This window comes from Anabrus simplex, chromosome 4 (genome assembly GCF_040414725.1).
Source record: "Anabrus simplex isolate iqAnaSimp1 chromosome 4, ASM4041472v1, whole genome shotgun sequence".
Lineage (NCBI taxonomy): Eukaryota > Metazoa > Arthropoda > Insecta > Orthoptera > Tettigoniidae > Anabrus > Anabrus simplex.
The window spans coordinates 300,094,660-300,114,877 of NC_090268.1; the positions used below are offsets into that span (position 1 = coordinate 300,094,660).

Consider the following 20,218-nt stretch of genomic DNA (forward strand, 5'->3'; position numbering starts at 1 on the left):
AGATCCGGCCGCAAGCTGTGAGGATCCACTCCCCAAGTATTGATACTGATGGCTACTTTAGCTTCCCTGTAGGAGTCAAGGCATGGCCGGCACTGAGTAACCAGTCAGTGTACTGCTGCTTCAGGTGGTCCTTGAATGGCATATTTACCACCACATCCAGTACTTGCAGTGCTCTCTATAAAGATTTTACTTCTACTACCTGTCTGGTACAACTGGCTGCCTCCTGGGATAACGACAAAGTCTGTATTTGATTTGTTGATCTCCTCTTTTTCATTGGGAGCGAGATGACCCTTACATGCCTCTAGAACTAACATCCCACATTGTTTTAGGAGAGCTCCAGGCCTTCTGTTCCACACTATTTGCACCTAATTAACCATGAACTTATTTACCATGTATCCCTATTCCCAGCACTGAAAAATTATTCCTGGCACAACTACTCTTTTTGGCATATTTTTGTGGGCAAGAATGACATATGATGGCATCTTCGTTCCATCGGCAAGCACACACAGCATCACTGTGATTAATTGATTATTCATTTCTGCTTGTGTGTACCAGTACACTTTTTACCCCTTTGTCTTCTACTGTAGTGTTAGAAGGCATATTAAAATAAACTGGTATTCTGTCAGCATTGCCAATCTGTCCAGTGAAATAGGAAAATAAATTTTCTTTGCATGCATCTGGGAGGTGCTGTGTGAAGGTGTGTGACGCCGCAACACTAGCCCATTACAATGCATCATTCTTGTGCACCATCCATTGCTCCCTTTGAAAGTTCTGGGAATTTCTCTTTGTTGTGATGATAATCATTCTTCGTAAGTAATAATTTTCATGACGATCTGTATTGACAAGCAATTACAATTCAAGTTAATATGTCCACAAAATTGAATAGGTGGACCTTTGCTTAACTTGAGTTGTGAGCCTGAATTCTTATTGTGTCTCGACTTATGACAATTCCCTCCTTGCGTTTTTCACATGTACATACCTAACAATTTCATCTTCAACTTCTTTAAACTGTCCTTGTTGCAGGCCACTGAATGCCTTGCTTGTAGAGTACACATTTATAAAGTGATCTTTGTCTTTTCACCAACACCGAACATTTTCTTTGGTTATGCCGTATTTTCTTGCGGCTGCACAATTATTCCTCATTTCTGCATGTTTAATAACTGTTAACATAAAATTGGCTTTATAATCAATGAGAACCCAGTGATAACTTGCCAGAAATACTTGTTCCATGTGTCTACAATACGACGATCCATCATGAAAATATTCCTGCTCTCTACTATGCATCAGGTATAGCCAGGTGCCACTAGACACAGGCACGCGCGCGCACACACACACACACACACACATCTCATTTGCTGGCCAGTGATGTATAATAAAGGCACACACATTGAAGGTCAACGAGGTTCATGTGAGCAGTGGGGCGTGAGCAACACTGACACCATGGTAGTAGCCAGTAGCTATCAGTGGTATTCATTTATATCAGGTCACAAATGCAAAACGACACCTGATAATTTACGTGAAATTCTGAGGAAGAAACTTCTTCTTGGGTTTGGAGAAATACAGTATATCCTACAATAATGTTTATTATTGTGATTTATATTTTTTATAAGATGTTTTCATAAAACTTGTGGGTGTATTGTAATGTTGTCAGGCAGGTTAACCATGCAGTTTGAGTCACTTGCATTTTGGGAGATAGTGGCGTTCAATAAACCCCTCTGTTGGCAGGCTTGAAGATGGTTTCCTATTTTTACACCAGGGAAATATTTAATAAATAGTATACACAAATAAATGTATAAATATTATTATGCAGAAAATTGAACTATGGTCTCTCAGTGTCAGTGTGAGGAAAAACAAATAGTAAGAGAAAAAGTAACTTGCACGATCGCAAGCAAAGTGTTGACAATTTATAAGTTTGCAACGACTGTATGCAAATTTAAACTAACAAACTTTGCTTCCTTTCTCCACTTATTGAATGGAAAGATGACCCTTTAGGTGGTGAAAACAAAAGGAACCCTCAAATTTCTGTGCCTCTGAATCTGTACTACATCAGTTGGATGTTCCTCAATCCAGAGGTTCCCTCTGTGGTCATTTATTTTGTGCTTCTGTGTTGGGGTTACCCTTTGGTTAATCGGTTAACTCAGATAATGGTTCTATAATTGCAATACATCTAAGAAAATTTTGAAGTGATGAAATTTGTTTTAGTGATCATACAAACTATTTAAAAAATTACATTTCATTTGTAAGAGGTTTGTTCCAAACAAACAGTTCTCAACCAGTTATGAACTCATTCAGAATTTAAAAAAAAGAGAATACGTGAATCAGAACAGTTTCAGAATTGATTCTTGGTAATGCTTTGTTAGAACACATGAATTACAGTTCTGAACTTTATCAACATCAGCTACAAATTAGATTACAAAACACATAATGATGGATGCTCAATGACCTCATTATTCAAATGAGAAATATATAATCACACCGCTCATTGGTCGAATGTAGTGGGCATGTCCAGAACTCACAGTCCTTGGTTTTGACCAAGAACTGCTAAAATTGGTTTGAAACTAGTTCAGAATTTAGTTGGAACACCATGAATTCAGAATTCATAGTTCAGAACCAGTTCTGTGCATGAGCAGGTAGTTCAGTCAGTTTGTTACTGTGGAACAAACCTAAGCATGAACACAGACAAAGTGTAGTAAGACACTGAAACATTGGGGACTGAATATTTTGTTTACAAAAAAATCAATTGATTGTTTGAATTTTAACTGTATGCTATGGAAAACACACTGAAGCATTTTTATTTTGGATCTTAAGTATATCTGGAAAATTATTGACATTAACTGATAACAAATGTGTTAAAAACTGAAGACAGAAAGTGTCATACAAAGTTTTAGGCTGAAAGTCATTTAAATATATAAGTATTTCAATATTTATAATATTAAGACAATAGAATTTATGGTCTCAGATTTCTGGATATATGATGTTAATAAAGGTTTAAAAAACACTTTAGAAATGAATAACTTGGTCTGGAATGTAAATAACTGAATAAAACAATTCTTCAGCTTATCACAGTTATTTCTGGAATTACTGGAACCACTCCGCCTCATTTTCGTTTTGGCCAGGGATTTAAGGCTGCAGAGTGCTGATTGCAACGTCCTTTATTAGGCAGTTATTTTGGCTAAACTGTTGGTAGTATTGGGCAAGAGGATGTATGATGCTTCTTCTGCACACTATCATGACACTAGTTACTGAAATATTTGACAGCTGGTACATTTTTATGTAGTAGTGTATTGCACTTTTTCCCGAATAATTATGATTTTTTTTTCTATGTTCTTTTTGATTCTCTCATTTTATTTTGCCTACTGGTTTGTAATGTAGAAAATGGTATTAACATTCTTCTTTTTCTTCTTATTATTATTATTGAATAAATTATTTATTATCTATTAAGTGTACAGATCTTTGAAATTTCTTAAATGCAAATGTTTTTCTTTCAGTTCAACAGTCAAGTTTCTATGGCTATACAAGTATGCTCCCAAGTCGGTATACACAAGCAGTAATGGCAGGAGAAAGTAAGTTGTAGATATTCATATATTTGTAGTAAAGTTAGGATGATAAGCATTTGACAAAATATATCAAACAAAAATTCTAATGCCAGCGAGATATTAAAGATTTTCTCTAAAGAAAAGATCTTATGTATTCAAAATTGCATTATAAAGGAATTTTATTGAGGCTTTTAAAGTCCATAAACTACAAAATATTTATTTAATACTTTCTAATCAAGTAGAAACTTTGCCTTTTCCCTGTCATTTGGGGTCAGCACTTTGTATGGTTTCAGCCCAGTTTTACTGCTGGATGACTTCTGATGTCAAACCTATATGGAGGGATGTATTTACTGTTGTGTGTTTGTGTGGTGGTTTGTAATGTGATGTGTTGTATATACTTATGAAGATGTGTATTAAGATGAACAGAAACACCCAGCCCCTGAGCTAGAGGAATTAACTAGAGCCAATTAAAATCCCTGGCCCAGCCAGGAATAGGAACCGGAGCTCTCTGAACCAAAAGCTGCCATGCTGACCATTCAGTCAAGGAGCTGTACTGTGCTCACCTTATTTATACCTGTTTAGTTAAAAATACAATTATAAATAATAATTTTTGGCAGATATGATTAATTACCGAGGTTGTGTTCTATGAAAACTTGATTGTCAGTATATTATATAATCTGTCTGCTAAATGGAAGTATAGGGTTTTTATTTTATAACAATTTAACAGCACTCCCTCTTAAATCATGGCAAGTTACATAGTCATGCATTTGCTGGCCAGTAAAATACTCACCGTATCTGTGTGAGCATCATATAACAGCAATAGAAAAATATTTTTTGGTGCAATTGACTAAACATTTACCAGACATTAAAGGAGAAATGTTCAGTGTAACTTGCTGAGTGTTCTCCTGTGGTTCTCTAATGTGATGGTTGTTGGTGTACACCTTCTCCTTTTAACAAACCCCACAGGTAATAATAACAAGGATTTAAATCGAGGGTGCTAACAGGCAACAGGTATTAAGAGGGGCTTCTTTCCAAGAATGGAACCAGTGGTGTGGAAGGTCTTCACCAGATGTGTGGTATTCCTGTTTGGAAGACGGATGCCAGAAAATTTGGGAGTGAATTGAAACCAACAATCCTTGACAGACGAATACTTTGCATAGCACTCCACAATCTAAGTATGAGGCAGCTTCTTTCATCACAACCTGAGGTACCTTGCAGTAACCATGGATTGAACATTAACATTTAAAATGCACTTTCTTGCTTAGCAAGAAAACTGAAGCCCTGAGATAACATATTACAGAAATTATATGAAATGATATGGAAATTTTCATCCATCACTCTTAAATTGCTCAGCATCTTATGTGGTGATTACTGCTCATCAGCATGACTGACAAGCTCATATACTCATACAAACCTTATTGACAGGCAGCTAGCTACACACTGATGATGATAAAAACTGTGTACAATCCAATATACTCCAACACACTAGTTTTTATCTTCTTGCTAGAATTGGCCTTCCTGACCTAAAGAATATCCAGTTCCTAGATTCACCCTTCTACTCTGAATGGGTTGAATCAACCCAGATTTAATTTTCAATTGCTTGTAACAGATAAAATATGGACTGTATATCTACAAAACGTTGTGTAATTGTTCATCTTGTTTAATAGTTACTGACATGTTTTAAAAATATTTCTCGGTTGCTGACTACTCTATCTGTTCAATAAATTACATATATGATGAATGGGTCGAATTGACCCATCCATTAATTTTAGTGTTGCACTACTTGCCGGTCACTGCAGAAACATCTGGCTCTGTGGCTAAATGGTTAGTGTGCTGGCCTTTGGTCGAAGGGGTCCCGGGCTCGATTCTCAGCAGGATTGGGAATTTTAACCATCATTGGTTAATTTCGCTGGCACGGGGGCTGGGTGTATGTGTCGTCTTCATCATCATTTCATCCTCATCACGACGTGGTCAGCTATGGGTGTCAAAACAAAAGACCTGCACCTGGCGAGCCGAACATGTCCTCGGACACTCCCGGCAAAAAAAGCCATACGCTATTTCATTTCACTACAGAAACAATGTTCAACTGCCTCCACCACTAGGGAGTGCTGCAGTAAGGAAAGTAATAATCTGTTCATTGTTTCCGTGTTCAAATATGGCTGGTCATCAGTGGTTATGTGAAAAATCTATATGAAATATATTATATGAAATTAGTGAGAGTGAACGTGAAGAGGAAACTATGATGCATTGGCTGATCCTGCTTTTGTGTTTCCCAGAGAAACTGACGATGAAGATCACGTTTCTCTCGGGGAGAAGAAAATGACAAGTTCCAAGTATCTGATAATGACCTACAAGATGAAGTTGACTCTTTACAACAAGAAGTGTACTTATCTCGAAATGGGACAGAGTGGAGAAAACAACCCTATTCACAATCATGTGTAAGGTACATTCAATACATAATATGAACTATATCATTGCTTCATTTACATTGTGTATAATCTATATCTATAGGCCTATAAGCTCATCAAGATTTCGGAAGGTTATATTTATAATACTTCAGAGAAACATAAATTTCAATTATGTGTATTTCAAATTGGGCAACATAATGAGAACTGCACCTGGACCCACAAGATATGCTCTTCAGATGACAGATGATTCCCAAATGTTGGCAATTAAGTTATTCATCACTGATAAAATGCTGGAAACCATTTTACGGGAAACAAATCTTGTTGAAGCATTTTTAGGTATGTACGATTTACACATTTTAGTAACAATAGCAGTTTATGTCTGTATTGTTGTCTGCTAATAATTACAACCAACAGTAACATGCAGTTATCTGTATTTACAGGCTTAGTTTTTGCTGGCTGGAGTTTACGAATCAGCAGACAAATCACTTCAAGAATTATGGAATGAAGCAGATGATCTTTCGAGCTACAATGTCTCTTCAACGGTTCAAAACGATAACCCAGTTTTTTGAGGTTCGATAATAAGGAAGACAGACCAGCCTGTAGATGTAATGACAAGTTAGCAGCAATAAGGTATGTCTTTGACATGTTTATATCACAACTACCTAAAGTATTTGTTCCATACGAAAATACTACTGTGGATGAACAGCTGGTTCCTTTTAGGGTAAAATGCCCCTTCAGGCAGTATTTACCTACCAAACCAAGAGGAAAATGAGGAATAAAACTATGGCTCCTCTTGGATGTGGACACAGCTTATGCGTGTGCCGCTGAAATTTATACTGGTAAACCAGTAAACGGACAGAGAGAAGTGAACCAGGGAAGGAATGTGGTATTGAGACTTGTCAAACATATTGAGAAAACAGGGAGAAACGTCACTACAGACAATTTCTTCACCGAATTTACCCTGGCTAGTAAGCTTCTGAAAAAGAAACTAACACTGGTGGGTACACTCCGCAGGAACAAGACTGAAATTCCTTATGAATTTATGTCATCACAATCTCTGGATCCATTGTCATCAGCTTTTGGATTCCAGCAAGACAAAAACCATAGTGTCGTATGTGCCTAAGAAGAACAAGGCTGTGATACTTCAGTCTACCAAGCACCATGAAAACAGTATCTCTAAAGCACCCCACAAGAAGTCAAACATGATATTGGATTATAACACCACGAAAGGTGGCATGGACATGATAGACAAATTAGCTAGCATGTACACTTGCAGGAGGGGAACTAGAAGGTGGCCTGTTGCTTTATTTTACAATATAATCGACCTTGCAGCAATAAATGCTCATGTGCTCTACATACATGTGAATCCAAATTACAGTCCAAAGAAACTTCATAAAAGGCATTTGTTCCTGAAAGACTTAGGAAAATCAATGTCGGAACAACTACGCAGAGAACGAATCCAGGGAGATGTTCCACGAGCAGTGAAGGTGAAACTCCTTCAAGTTGCAGGTACCAGTTCTCAAGATGTAACCAAAAAAAAAGTGAGGTCATTGCACTGTATGTGGACCAAGGAAGGACCGAAAAACAACAACAAAATATGCTGTGTGTAAAGCTTTCTTGTGTCAGGAGCATGTCAATGTGTATTGAACATCTTTCATCGACTAAGGTGAAGGAGAACAGCTGTTCTTGTCATGTCTCATTATATCATTTATGGTTTTTAAATTATGTTGCCTACCAAATTGGAGTAACATAACTTATTGCATGTATGTTAAAATCAAGATTCTAATACATTTAAATAAAAAATACTCAATAATATGCTTGTTTGTCCATTATTACCACAAATCTCAATGGGTCTTTCTGATGATATAGATGTTGATTCCCATTGGGAATCTGAAATATTTGTCCCGAAAGAGTAAATTTATAATACCAATATAAATGGTCCTTTATTGGACATTATCAATTTTCCAGCTAACTCTTCTTTCTGGTCTTTCTGACCCATTCATGAAATATGTGATTTTATAAAAACAGAGTAGGAAGGTTAAAAAGGTATCTTCTTACATCAGTTTGCTGGTCTTTCTGACCCATTCATGAAATATGTGATTTTATAAAAACAGAGTAGGAAGGTTAAAAAGGTATCTTCTTACATCAGTTTGCCTGTATATGGAACATCTCATGACTACAACAGAACAGGCTGAAATCCAGACTTGCATTGTTATATTAAGCATAGGAAATAGTTGCTCAAAAATTTCAATTCAGTGGAGAAGTGGAAAAATGGTGGAAAATCTACACGTGGAATTCACCTGCATAGCATATTCACTGGCTTATTAATAATTAGTAATCACAAGAGTTCTGAAAATCTTGGGCTAATCTTGGGAGAATAAGAACAAAATACGGTAAATGCACTCATCACTGTATAGCTGGAAAGTAACAATCTCCACAATGTGATAGTAATGCAATTTTGCCAAACCCATTATCTTAATATAAGTGAGTCTAAATTGTGTGCTACAATGGAAGCTGGAATGATTTCCTGAAGCTCTGAATTAATTAGATCAAGTTGGACGGCCTTGTATATTTTTTCTTTCTAATTGTTTGCTTACGGTCTTACCTTATTATGTGTATAAATGTCTGGCTGCGTGGCTGAGAAGGCAGTGCCTTGACTTTTGGTTGTTGGAGCCCCAGGCTCGATTCCTTGCCAGCTCAAGGAATTTTAATCTTAAATAGTTAATTCTCTTGGCTCAGAGACTGGGTTTTTGTGCTGTTCGCAACATTACTGCAAATCATCTACCACACACAACACTATCCTCAATCAGATTAACACACAGTTCCCCGTACACGGCAGAAGCTGCCCACTCTTGTCAGAAGGTCTGCGTTACAAGGGCTGCACCAGGCTAACAATACCTACACAAAATTATCATCATGTGTGTAAATTTAAGTATTTAGAGTCGTTTAATGTAGGTATCTTTAAAAAAATGATTCTCTTATATTGATGCTTCAGAAGGAAATTGTTGTGAAGCTAGATTTTTTTCTGAAATTGAGATATCAGTCATCTAGGTGGTAGATTCCCTATTTGTTGTTTTCCTAGCCTTTTCTTAAATGACTGCAAAGAAATTGGAAATTTATTCAACATCTCTCTTGGTAAGTTATTCCAACCCCTAACTCCCCTTCATATAAATGAATATTTGCCCCAATTTGTCCTCTTGAATTCCAACTTTATCTTCATATTGTGATCTTTCCCACTTTTAAAGACACAACTCAGACTTATTCGTCTACTAATGTTATTCCATGCCATCTCTCCACTGACTGCTTGGAACAGACCACTTAATAATATTTATTCAAAACAATCTTTGAAGGTGTCCACCTTTTCAATACAATTTATTTTTCATTACAAATACGCCTGGAATCTTTACATTAACATCAATTCAGTTGTTGGAACATGTTTTGCCATCATTTAGGGCATCATCAGTCAGTTTCTTGACTCAAAATTTTCAAATTACAACCAGAATTCTGATTATAATATTTTTAAAAATTTTAAACAATTTAGTTCATGTTATTTTAAAATTTGTTGTTTAACCCTCCAGTACTCGAGCGGGGTAATAAATTACCCCAACCTTTGGAAAACGGCCGCCGATTTTTTCTGTCACGTACTGTACACTGGGCTGTTGTGTACCTTTCATGGACACTGTGTGGCGCCTCCTGAGCTGTGTGTCATAAATCTTCGTGCGTCAGTACGTTTCCGGCAGTGACACAAAGTTGACTGGGGTAACATATTGCCCCATGCGAGCACTGGTGGAAGTAAAATGATAGACTCATGTTTTGTTAATTTTCATTCTTGCGTGTGTGTTTATTGTGAGAACGACTAGTTACTTTAATATAGACGGTAAATATGGGTCCTGATATAGCCGGGATCATTAGCAAGGACTAGGAATAAATTCGTCAAATCCTTTCTGAATTATCTGACGAAGAATTAGTGGATTCTGAAGAGGACAACATAGAAACATCAGAGCATGATTCACTCTCAGAACAGGATGTCAGTGGCTTACCTGAAGAGGATTGTGCCAATACATCAGCGAGTGAAAATGACGACGCTTCAAACAGGCCCTGCCAAAACTACATATATGGCCGTGATGGTGTGACTAAATGGATCACTGTAGTGCCTCCTAAAAACACTCGTACTCATGCTCACAACGAAGTTTCATAGTACTTGCCTGGGTCTAGGCTGAAAACACGTGGCGTTACGGATCCAATGACATTGTTTAATTTTTTATTGATGAAAGCTCAATTGCAATGGAACTGGTGGAATCTAGGATGGCCGTTAGAGCGGACCAAAGAAGTTTGCCTCGCAGTATCAGAGTGAAAGCCTTGCAAATTAGTTCAAATGGTAAGGAAGAAATTTCCCAGACCTCTCTGACTCCACCCTTGAAGAGAAAGGCACCAGGATCATCCAGATGATGTGTTGTATGTCCTAGAAGTCGGGACAGGAAAAGCTGAAACTCTTGTGTGATGTATGAAAAGTATATGTGCCAAGACCATTTCAGTACCGTGTGTAAAGAATGCCTCAACAAGAAAACCTATAGTGACTAAAAGAGACTAAACGTCAGTGTGCAAATAGTAATGAAGTGTGATTGATTTTCATATTTCTAGTTTTTAAGACTACAAGAACTCGAGTGTTATTATGAACGAGATTTTCTGCTTATGCAAGATATCTATTTTCTGAATGGTGTATATATTAATGGCAATAATAGAAGTTATATTATTAATTGTGGTTTATTCATTTATAAGGCCCTTAGTCAGGTGGGTCATGAAAAGAGCATAGTTTCATTTTTTAAGTTACAGTAAATGTACATGAAAGAATGGGGTAATATTTTACCCCATGCGAGCACTGGCCTGACAAAACTCCGTGCGAGTACTGGAGGGTTAACATAAAAGTACCCATTTGACTAGAATAACTACTTGTGTGAAGAAGAATGCACTGAGACATTGTTAACCCTTAAATAAAAGTTCTGGGATACACAAACTGACTATGAATTTAACACTGTTTAATCACTTGGGTAGTTATTTAAATTCAGTCTTATTGTCTATTAATATGATGGTTCTTCTTTGGACACCTATTCTTGATGATACACTTTAATGTTTATGTTCAAAAACTTTTTATTAAGGTGTTCTAACTGCTCCACTTGTGTTAACTCTTATTGAGAGAACATACGTAAAATGGATATACGTACATATGCTGTCAGTTTGAACTTGTAAATAGTTGATTAAATTGGCCTATTTGATACTGCATTATCTGTTTAAAAGGGCTATTTTGTAATCATTTTTTAAATAACTTTTGAATCTTTGTTGATTTTAACTGTCATGTTAAAATATCATGTCATGTGTTCATTCGATATAACTAACATGTACTCAAATATCCCAACCAAAGAAACAGTTTACATTATTAAAGAAAATCTAACTAAGCATAGTCATCTCAGTAATCTTGAGATAAATGACTTAATTAAAATATTAAATTTTGTGCTAGACAATAATTTTTTCACATTTAATGGGAAATTTTATCACAAAACGGATTATCCATGGGGGATCTGATTTCAGGTATTTTAGTAGATATTTATATGGATCATCTAGAACACACTAATATATCATCTAAAATACAAGGCCTAAACTTATGGCTACGATACGTGGATGACACATTTACAATAATAGATTAAGAACTTAACAATAGTGACAATATTTTAGAATACCTGAACAGCTTAGATCAAAACATAAAGTTTACTAAAGAAGATGAGGTCGATAAATCTATAAACTTTTTTAGATATCACTACTATACATAAGAATAACGAATTTGAATACCAAATCTACAGAAAAACAACTTTTTCCCCTATTACAATTAAAAATAATTCATTACAGCCTAACTCACACCAACAAGCGGCTTACTATAGCTTAATTTATAGAGCATTCAAAATACCCCTCATGCCCAAAGAATGTAATAAAGAAATAAATGATATCAAGAGCATAGCTAAGTTTAATGAATTTAGAAATGGTTAATCGTATAATCATTAAAGTAAAAAGTAAATGCATGCCAAATCTTATCCCAGATAAACAAACAAGTCTACATATGCCACATTTAGATACAATAGCAAAGCAAAGTCATCTCCGTACAGGCCATGAAGGCCCTTGGAGAGGTGGAAGATAAAGGCCTCCACTAACTGTAACCTCGGCACTTGATGGGGTAGAGTGGTTAGCTCTATGCCCGGCTGCCGTTGCTCCAAACCAATTTAATAAACAAGATATATAAGAATTGCATTTAAAACACAGAACACTCATCAAAGTTAAACTACAGCAGTGTTAATTTCAATAAAGATCAATATTCACGTTCAGGAATATATAAGCTAACATGCTCTAATTGTTTTGGCTCGTACATCAGACAGACTGGACATAGTTTTTCAACAAGTTATTTGGAACATTTCATTGCTAATAAACATAATAAATATTCAGCTATGAGTGTACACATGAAAGAAACAGGTCACACTTACACAACAATAGAACAGGATTTAACAATACTAAAAAACTTAAGAAAAGGAAAACTAATGAATGAATATGAAAATATCTAAATTTTTATTGACCAATACTTCAATAAAAACCTTAATTTGAATGACACAATAGACACGAAAACCCCTCTATGCGATTTAATTCCACAATTACTATAGATAATGAAAATAAAGGAGAGTACTTTTATAAAGGTCAATAAGTCTTCTCATAAAAAAGTCCCAACCACAAAGAATACTCCAAAACCAGCCAATACACTGTCCGGCTGCCCTTCTCCTTCCCCTACATCCCCTCTCCCGCAGACAGTACACAGATACAACACGAGGCGAGCAGGCTCAGGTACAGCCAGTCAATCTGGTAGTGTCTCCTAGACAAGTCGGGATGTAAACAGTCTTTGGAATTTGAATGGCGGCTATAATGAGTAGGCTGCCTTGAGAAAGAGTTTATATGTTCACGAATACTCTCTCATAACTCATTACTTAATTTTCGTGGTCTGTTGCTGTGAATGCCACGTCCATTATCAAAATCAGTCACCCCATTCTTTATGTTTATTTGTAGCACTGTACACAATGACGTGAAATTTGAAAAATAGTACACAGTGTCTTTCGACACACCAAATATCGTCATCATGTTGTCTGTTTGGTAAAAATCTATTCATATATTCGCTTCTTTTTAATCCTGCAGTTCTTGATGTAAAGCTTGGTATTGTGTTGAAGAAGGCAATGGTATTTTTAATCGCAGTTCATTATAGAATGGTTGTTTTGTGAGTTCATAGGTTAGTCTTGAAGGAGCGTTCTTTTGCCAGGCAGAATTTTTTTTTAAAGTTACATGCCCTTTACTCTTTCTAGTGTAGCTATGTTATCCTTCGATAGATGTTCCCAGATAATATCTGAGGCATATGTCATGATGGGGTGTGTTTGTACGCAGACTTTTTTCTCTTAGCAGCATGTAACTTATTAAGAATACTCTGCCATCTGTTGAATATATTTGGAAGCTGAGAAAGGTTAGAGAATCAAAGGGTAATTAGCACAGAATAGTATTCTTCTGTGACAGATGAACTGTATACTCTCTGGCTTGACAGGTAGTAATCAAACATGGCTGCATGTAATGACATTACCAAGGTTAAAAATCACATAAATCAGAATATTAATGGAAGTGTTAGTTGCTTAGCAACCCGCTAAGTACAGAATGTATTGCAGGTTATGGTAAGCCTTCACCTGCTATTGTTGGAGTGATCATTTAATGATTTTATTTTATGATTACTCAAAGTTTGCTGAACTTAGATACCTCATGATTCACCGGCAGGTAATTCTGGAGAGAATAGAAATGAAGCAAATCAGTCCAGTAGAACAGACAGATGGATTTGCCAAAGCTGTTTTTAGTACTCTTTTGAATATATAGATTGTATTGAAAGGGTGGACCCTATTGTCAATTTATTTCTTATAGTCTTCCAATCAGTAAGGTAAAGAAGGCTGACCTGATAGCCATGAGTGACTTTAGAACTGCAGTACAGAGAATTTTATCGCAATTTGAATGTCTAGGAAGACTAATCCATTTCATGCAACTTCAAGACGAAACAGACCAGTTATAATTTCACTTCACATCATTGTAGAAAGAATTATATTCTGAAATGTAAAACATACAATGTAGCAGCACTGAATTTTAGTTTTTAGTTCAAAGAGACTAGGTTGGATATGCAACGTTCATATAATTTTGAAGCGTATTATAGGTGTATTCACTTAGAAAATTTAATTGGTTGGCCTCATGTATCATGAAAGAAGTATAAATTAAACAATTTAAAGTTATTTTTAATGCATATTTGTGAAGCATTTTTGGGTAATATAACTTTTACCTTCTCCTGTAAAGTAGATGAAATGGATTGTGCAATGTTATTCTGTGGAGGTATTAAATTTTTCTGTGAACAATGGTTTTCCCTAGGTTGATGAAAAGATTGTAGAATTCTCTAGTAACAAATGGAGAATAGCCTTTTCTTCACATGGAGCTTACCGAGGATGATATCCTTAGTTTTTTTTTTTTTTTTTTTTCGCTCCTTGAAATTCTTAGCATCTGCCCATATGATCACATCTTCTGCTTTAATTGTCCAAGTTTCCACACTATAAAGGAGAAATTGGGAAAACTAAGGTCTTCAGCACCCTTAGTTTGGTGCATCTGCTTATCACATGGCCTTTCCAGATGACTGTCAGGTTTGATACAGCCTCTCTTGCTATCACAATTTCCTGCTGTATTTCATCTGTTGAGCTACCATTTTTTTTTTCTACAGAAGACCCCAAATTAATAAATATATCCTTTCTCTTGTATTCAGGCAGTTAGTTTGTTTGTTTGCAGAAGCGACCCAGCTTGATAAATAACCGTAATCTTCATAGGTAGGAGCCATGAACTGGGTTGTCTGGTTTTTGAGGCCCTTCTGTACAGATGTTCCTTCCAACGTCCTCCTCTGCTTGCTCGATCAGTTCTTTGTTATGCTTCCTCTTTGCCCCTCTTATGATGCTGGACGTGGTCTTCCTTCTTTATAACAAAGGCTTGTAAGACGGCTTCGTTCGTATGTTGGTTCCATTTGACGCATAATCATCTGGCCTCTATAGTCTCATCACATTTTCTGGATCATCATGGGTGCTTATTTTCCGTAAGTCTTTTGGGAAGTACCTCCTGAGCCACTGCTATTATGGCATCCCTAAGCAGGTCGAAATTTGCAGTGTTAAACCTCTTGTTATTATGTTCCAGTCTATCTTGGTAGCTTATGCTGTCTTTTTCAAGTTTGTTGATATAAAATCTAGGGATCTTCTTGTTCTTAACCAGCATACTGTTGGTCGTTTTTAGTGGCTTCAGGTTTGTCTCCTTCACCAGGGACAGGTAATGTTCGGAATCGATGTTGGCTCCTCTGGCTCCTCATAACTTTGATGTTCATAATACCTCAGCACGTGGTCGATCTGGAACTCACCCATCATGCTGTTTGGGCTGTGCCACATCATGGCCTTCCTTGGTAGGTGTTTGAAGGCTGTGGGCATCGAGAGTAGTCCACACTTGGTGCATAGGCTGATTAAATGTTCCCCATTGTTGTGGGTTCAGTTCTGGGCAGGATATCTTTGTACAAACTTCCGGTATTTCCTTTCTTTCCCAATCTGGGCATTGAAATCCCATAACAGTATCATCATATGGTGAGGTGGGACTTTATTTGAGGGTTTTTTGTGGGTGTCCCAATACTGGTGTATGGTCTCTGGGTTTTTCCCATTAGATTCATTGGTAGGAGCATGGAAGTTAACCAGAGAGTATGCCCTATTATTTCATCTGAAGGATAGTACCTAAGTTCTGTCGTTGGGTGAGGAAAAGTCAACCAATCTGTGGTGTACTGCAAAGCCAGTCCGCAGGAAGGGTACATTCTCCATGACTCGTTTATCAGGTTATCCCTTATGTATTTTCTATTCTTGAGATTCCATGGCATCTTTGTCCTGGAACCTAGTCTCTTGTTCTTCTCGTTCAGGACTTAAATGTGTTTTTAAGTTTCCCAGTTTTATAAAGGAGTTTGTGTTGATTATAGCTAGGTATGTGATGTTCCTTTTATGGTTTTTCTTACTTCTAAGTGGGTCACATGAAGATGTAGGTCCCCAAGAATCTGATGACCCACATAGCCTGACACAAGTGGGTGAGAATTGGTTCTATCTTTATTAAGTTTGTACTTCACATTGGATACATTCTATGACACAAATGTATAGGTTTGGTCACCCACAGGTAACGAATTGTTAACTGTCAAGGTTATCAGCCTTGAAGCCCCCAGCTTCCGGTTGGAATTGGTTAATAATACCAATATAGTTGGTTTGTTATTGGTCATTATAAATTCTCCAGCTAACTCATTCCTGGTAGCCAGCATTATGCCACAGTGTGCTAAGCTGGGCTCATTAGTTGGTAAATAACACACCTATCAAGACACATGGCTAGTGCATACCGTGGAGGCCACTGCGTAGGCTACTTGAAGCCACTGGCAATGACAATGCACTATGAGAGACTTTGTCTCATTTTCAAAAATTGATGCCTGCTCGGCCATCAGATGATACAGATGTTGATTCTCATGGGGAACCTGAAATATTTGTTCTGAATGAGTAAATTTATGATACCAATATAGTTGGTCTGTTATTAGTCATTGTAAATTTTCCAGCTAACTCATTCATGGTTGCCAGCGTTTCGCCCCAGTGTGCTAAGTTGGGCTCATCAGTTCGTAAATAGCATACCTACCAAGAAGCGGTGACTTACAGTGACAGTAAAGTAGTTTACACAAGGAAGTGAATGTGTTCTCATGTGATATTTATTTATATCAAATAAAATCGCATTGAGAGCGATAAATTGGTGACTGTGCGTGACAGGACCGGACACTTTGAGACTCAGCAATGAAGATCGACCAAATGACCGTGGCAATTTTACGAAAAGCGCTGGCATCCCAAGGTTTACCGACGGCTGGAAGCAAAGCGGACTTACAAAAGAGGCTGCACTAGGATTTGATAGACGACGAGGAGGACCGAGGCAGTTTCGACTCCAAAGTCCCCTCGAAGGAAGAAACCAACGACCGGGTAAGCAATATGTTCGCACAACTAACTGCTTTGATTCAGGCCCAGTATGAAAAAATTGAACCCCAGTCTAAAAACATCGAGGCCCAGTTTGGAAAACTCAAGAGGAAAATCGAGGCCCAGTCTGAAAAACTCGAGGGGAAAATCAAGGGCCAGTCTCAAGAAATAAAGGACCAAATCAATTCTTTGGACAACGAAGTGCGCTCTCCCAAAACTGAGGTGATCACCGATGTCGTGTAGGACAACAACGAACCGGACAGGAAGCGGTCCGAAGTTATGCTCATGGTTATGGAGTCCGTAGTTTAAGATCCAGCGGATAAAGCGAGTATCCTGTGTGAAAGTATGACAGCTGTGGAGACACGGGTGAAGCCTGCAAGCAGTGATGGCGGCTCCGGCGTCGTGAATATGGCAACTCGACGGGACGACTGGATCATTGTAGCGATGGCAACAATATGGCCAGTGGGACCCTCTCAAGGAGATGGAAAACCAATGGACAACCAACAAACGAGGGTGCCACTTGTCCAGGACACTAGTCCCGGCATGAAATCATATGCCAGTAGGAACACTGAATTCAGCACCCCGGAAAAAGAGGAGACGCAACAGGGCCAAGTCCGCGACGTGCGAGCCTGTCCCGTGCATCACACCGGTGGATTATGAAGACGCGTGGGCCCTGGCAGAACACTAAGGTGCGAACGAGGGGAAAGTCAGTGGAGCTTTGACTGGCATGCGAGGAACTGCAGATCATTGCCACCGGGTACAAGGACACTGTCAGCCGAACCCAGCAAATCCCCCATGGAATGGTGGTGGCCGCCGATCAAACTATCTGGCTGCAAAATGTGTACTGCAACAGCGCCAACGAGAGGACAGTGTGACTGAGGTAGTCTAAGTGTAGTTAAACAGTGAGGACTAAGAGAGACGAAGACATAGATATAAGGACACCTAGATATAATTTAAGACTGAGAGTAAGGAATGTACAGGAAAGATATTGAAGGTTTTAGGGGGGATAATTGTCATAGGTATGACATCCTAACTGGTGTAAAACCTTCAATTATTATGTTTAATATATTTTAATTATATTTTATTAAATGCTAAATTATCTTTTATTAAATGATAAATATGACTAATACATGGTTTCTGTGTAAGTATATATTATAAATATGTATAACCTCAAATACATATTGTGTATAAGTTTAACCTCAAAATCTATATAGTCAAAAGCTGTAGAAAACTCTATAATGTTTGTTTATTTGGTGTATTCTGCTATAATTTGGTATATATGAAGGGTTCTGAAAACTTACTGTAAGGTTTATTATCCAGATACATGTAGAGATATTAGGAATGTTGGAGAGATTTCCATGTGTGTTGGAAAAACAGTAAACAAAGGTTCGAGCTGGATCCATTACTGGAGTACTCCATTCAACTAACTGGTCAATCGATGTTATGAGTGTGTTCCATTTAGAGTGTAGTAAGAACTCTTCCGGAAATTGATAATTCTAGACGGTTGATCGAACAATATATATATCGAGCTGTCAGTCAGTGAGGAAGTCAAGTGTCAAGTGTTGGACTCGGAGTGACTGTTGGAAATCTATCCAGCATTCCTAATATCTTTATATGTATCTGGATAGTAAACCTTACAGTAAGAGTGTGTTATAGTGAGCGAGTCAGTGTTGTTGATATCTGTACTTGTCAGAATTGACTTCAGGGTACTCCACTATTAAGTGTTATAGTGTCACTTGCTATTGTGTGTAATTGTGTGTTGTGACTTACAGTGACAATAAAGTAGTTTACACAAGGAAATGAACGTGTTCTCGTGTGATATTTATTTATGTCAAATAAAATCGCATTGAGAGTGATATTCCCTATGGGAATCAACATCTGTATCATCTGATGGCCAGGCAGGCATCAATTTTTGGGAATGAGACAGTCTCTCATAGTGCATTGGCACTGCTCCAAGTAACCTACGCAGTGGCCTCTACAGTATGCACTAGCCATGCGTCTTGGTAGGTGTGCTATTTACCAACTGATGAACCCAACTTAGCACACTGGGGCGAAACAGTGGCAACCAAGAAAGAGTTAGCTGGAAAATTTATAATGACCAATAACAGACCAACTATACTGGTATTATAAGTTTACTCATTCGGAACAAATATTTCAGGTTCCCTATGGGAATCATCATCTGTATCATGGGATTTGTTACTCAAACTTCCACTGGGTTCCTCGATTAACAGAGGCACCTCTGGTAGATTATGTGCTAGAATTTTCATTTTATTTAATTATTTATTTTAATTCATAGTATTCACAATATAATAGTGCAGTCATCCTGTTAATTCCCACATAAGGAAGCTTGTGTGTGGGCTTGTATACTTTACATACATTACATCATAAAGTAATTTGAAAGCCAAGTGGCTAAAAAGTTGTTTAATGGGAAGTAAATATATGGCACCCATTCAAGAGATGTAATACATATTGCACAGAGGAACATAATTTGTTTGACTTAGTATGACCTCCATACTAAGGTTATTACAGTGGTAATTAATTACTGGACGTGGAGGTATTCAAATAATGGTAATGATAGTACTTTTAATAGCCTGTAGTATTTTGGAAGGTGTTAGCATAGGTGAAAATTTATTATATGATTCATATCTGTTTGAAGAAGCCAGGTGTTCTGGCATACTTTTAGCTTTGGCCCTTTCCTCATCTTTAATATTTCTGGGGGTAGAGTAGCCTATTAAAAATACGTGGTCCTAGATATGCTGCATGTCTATGTCCAAGAAGTGTGTTTCTGTTTGGGACAGGTAATGCAGATCTTAATTGTAAACTAGTGCCATGGTAAGTACTTGTCTGGTCTTGGAATCTATTACAGTTCTTTACAATGTGTGTTGTCATAACTTTTGCGTATAATGTTTTTTGGTTAAAACCTGAGCTAAATTGAAAATTTTATCAGAGAAAAAGGAAAAGGATTTCCCATGCATAGTAGAATTCCTCAAGGCAGTATTATTGGACCTTTATGTTTAATTATATATATATAATAGTCGCCATAAGACCTATCAGTGTCGGTGCGTCGTAAAACAAATATAAAAAAAAGAAAAAAATGTATATAAATGATATGAATAAAGAAGTGGAATCAGAGATAAGGCCTTTTGTGGATGATGTTATT

General features: G+C 37.3%; 1 protein-coding gene across 1 annotated transcript in view; it reads left to right on the forward strand.

Annotated features, from left to right (window-relative positions):
• Ent3 (equilibrative nucleoside transporter 3) overlaps positions 1-20,218 on the forward strand; it is a 124,971-nt gene that overhangs the window by 27,001 nt on the left and 77,752 nt on the right. Inside the window, exon 4 of the mRNA XM_067146082.2 lies at positions 3,489-3,563. Coding sequence (XP_067002183.2) covers positions 3,489-3,563 — 75 coding nt within the window. The remainder of the gene's footprint in view (positions 1-3,488; positions 3,564-20,218) is intronic.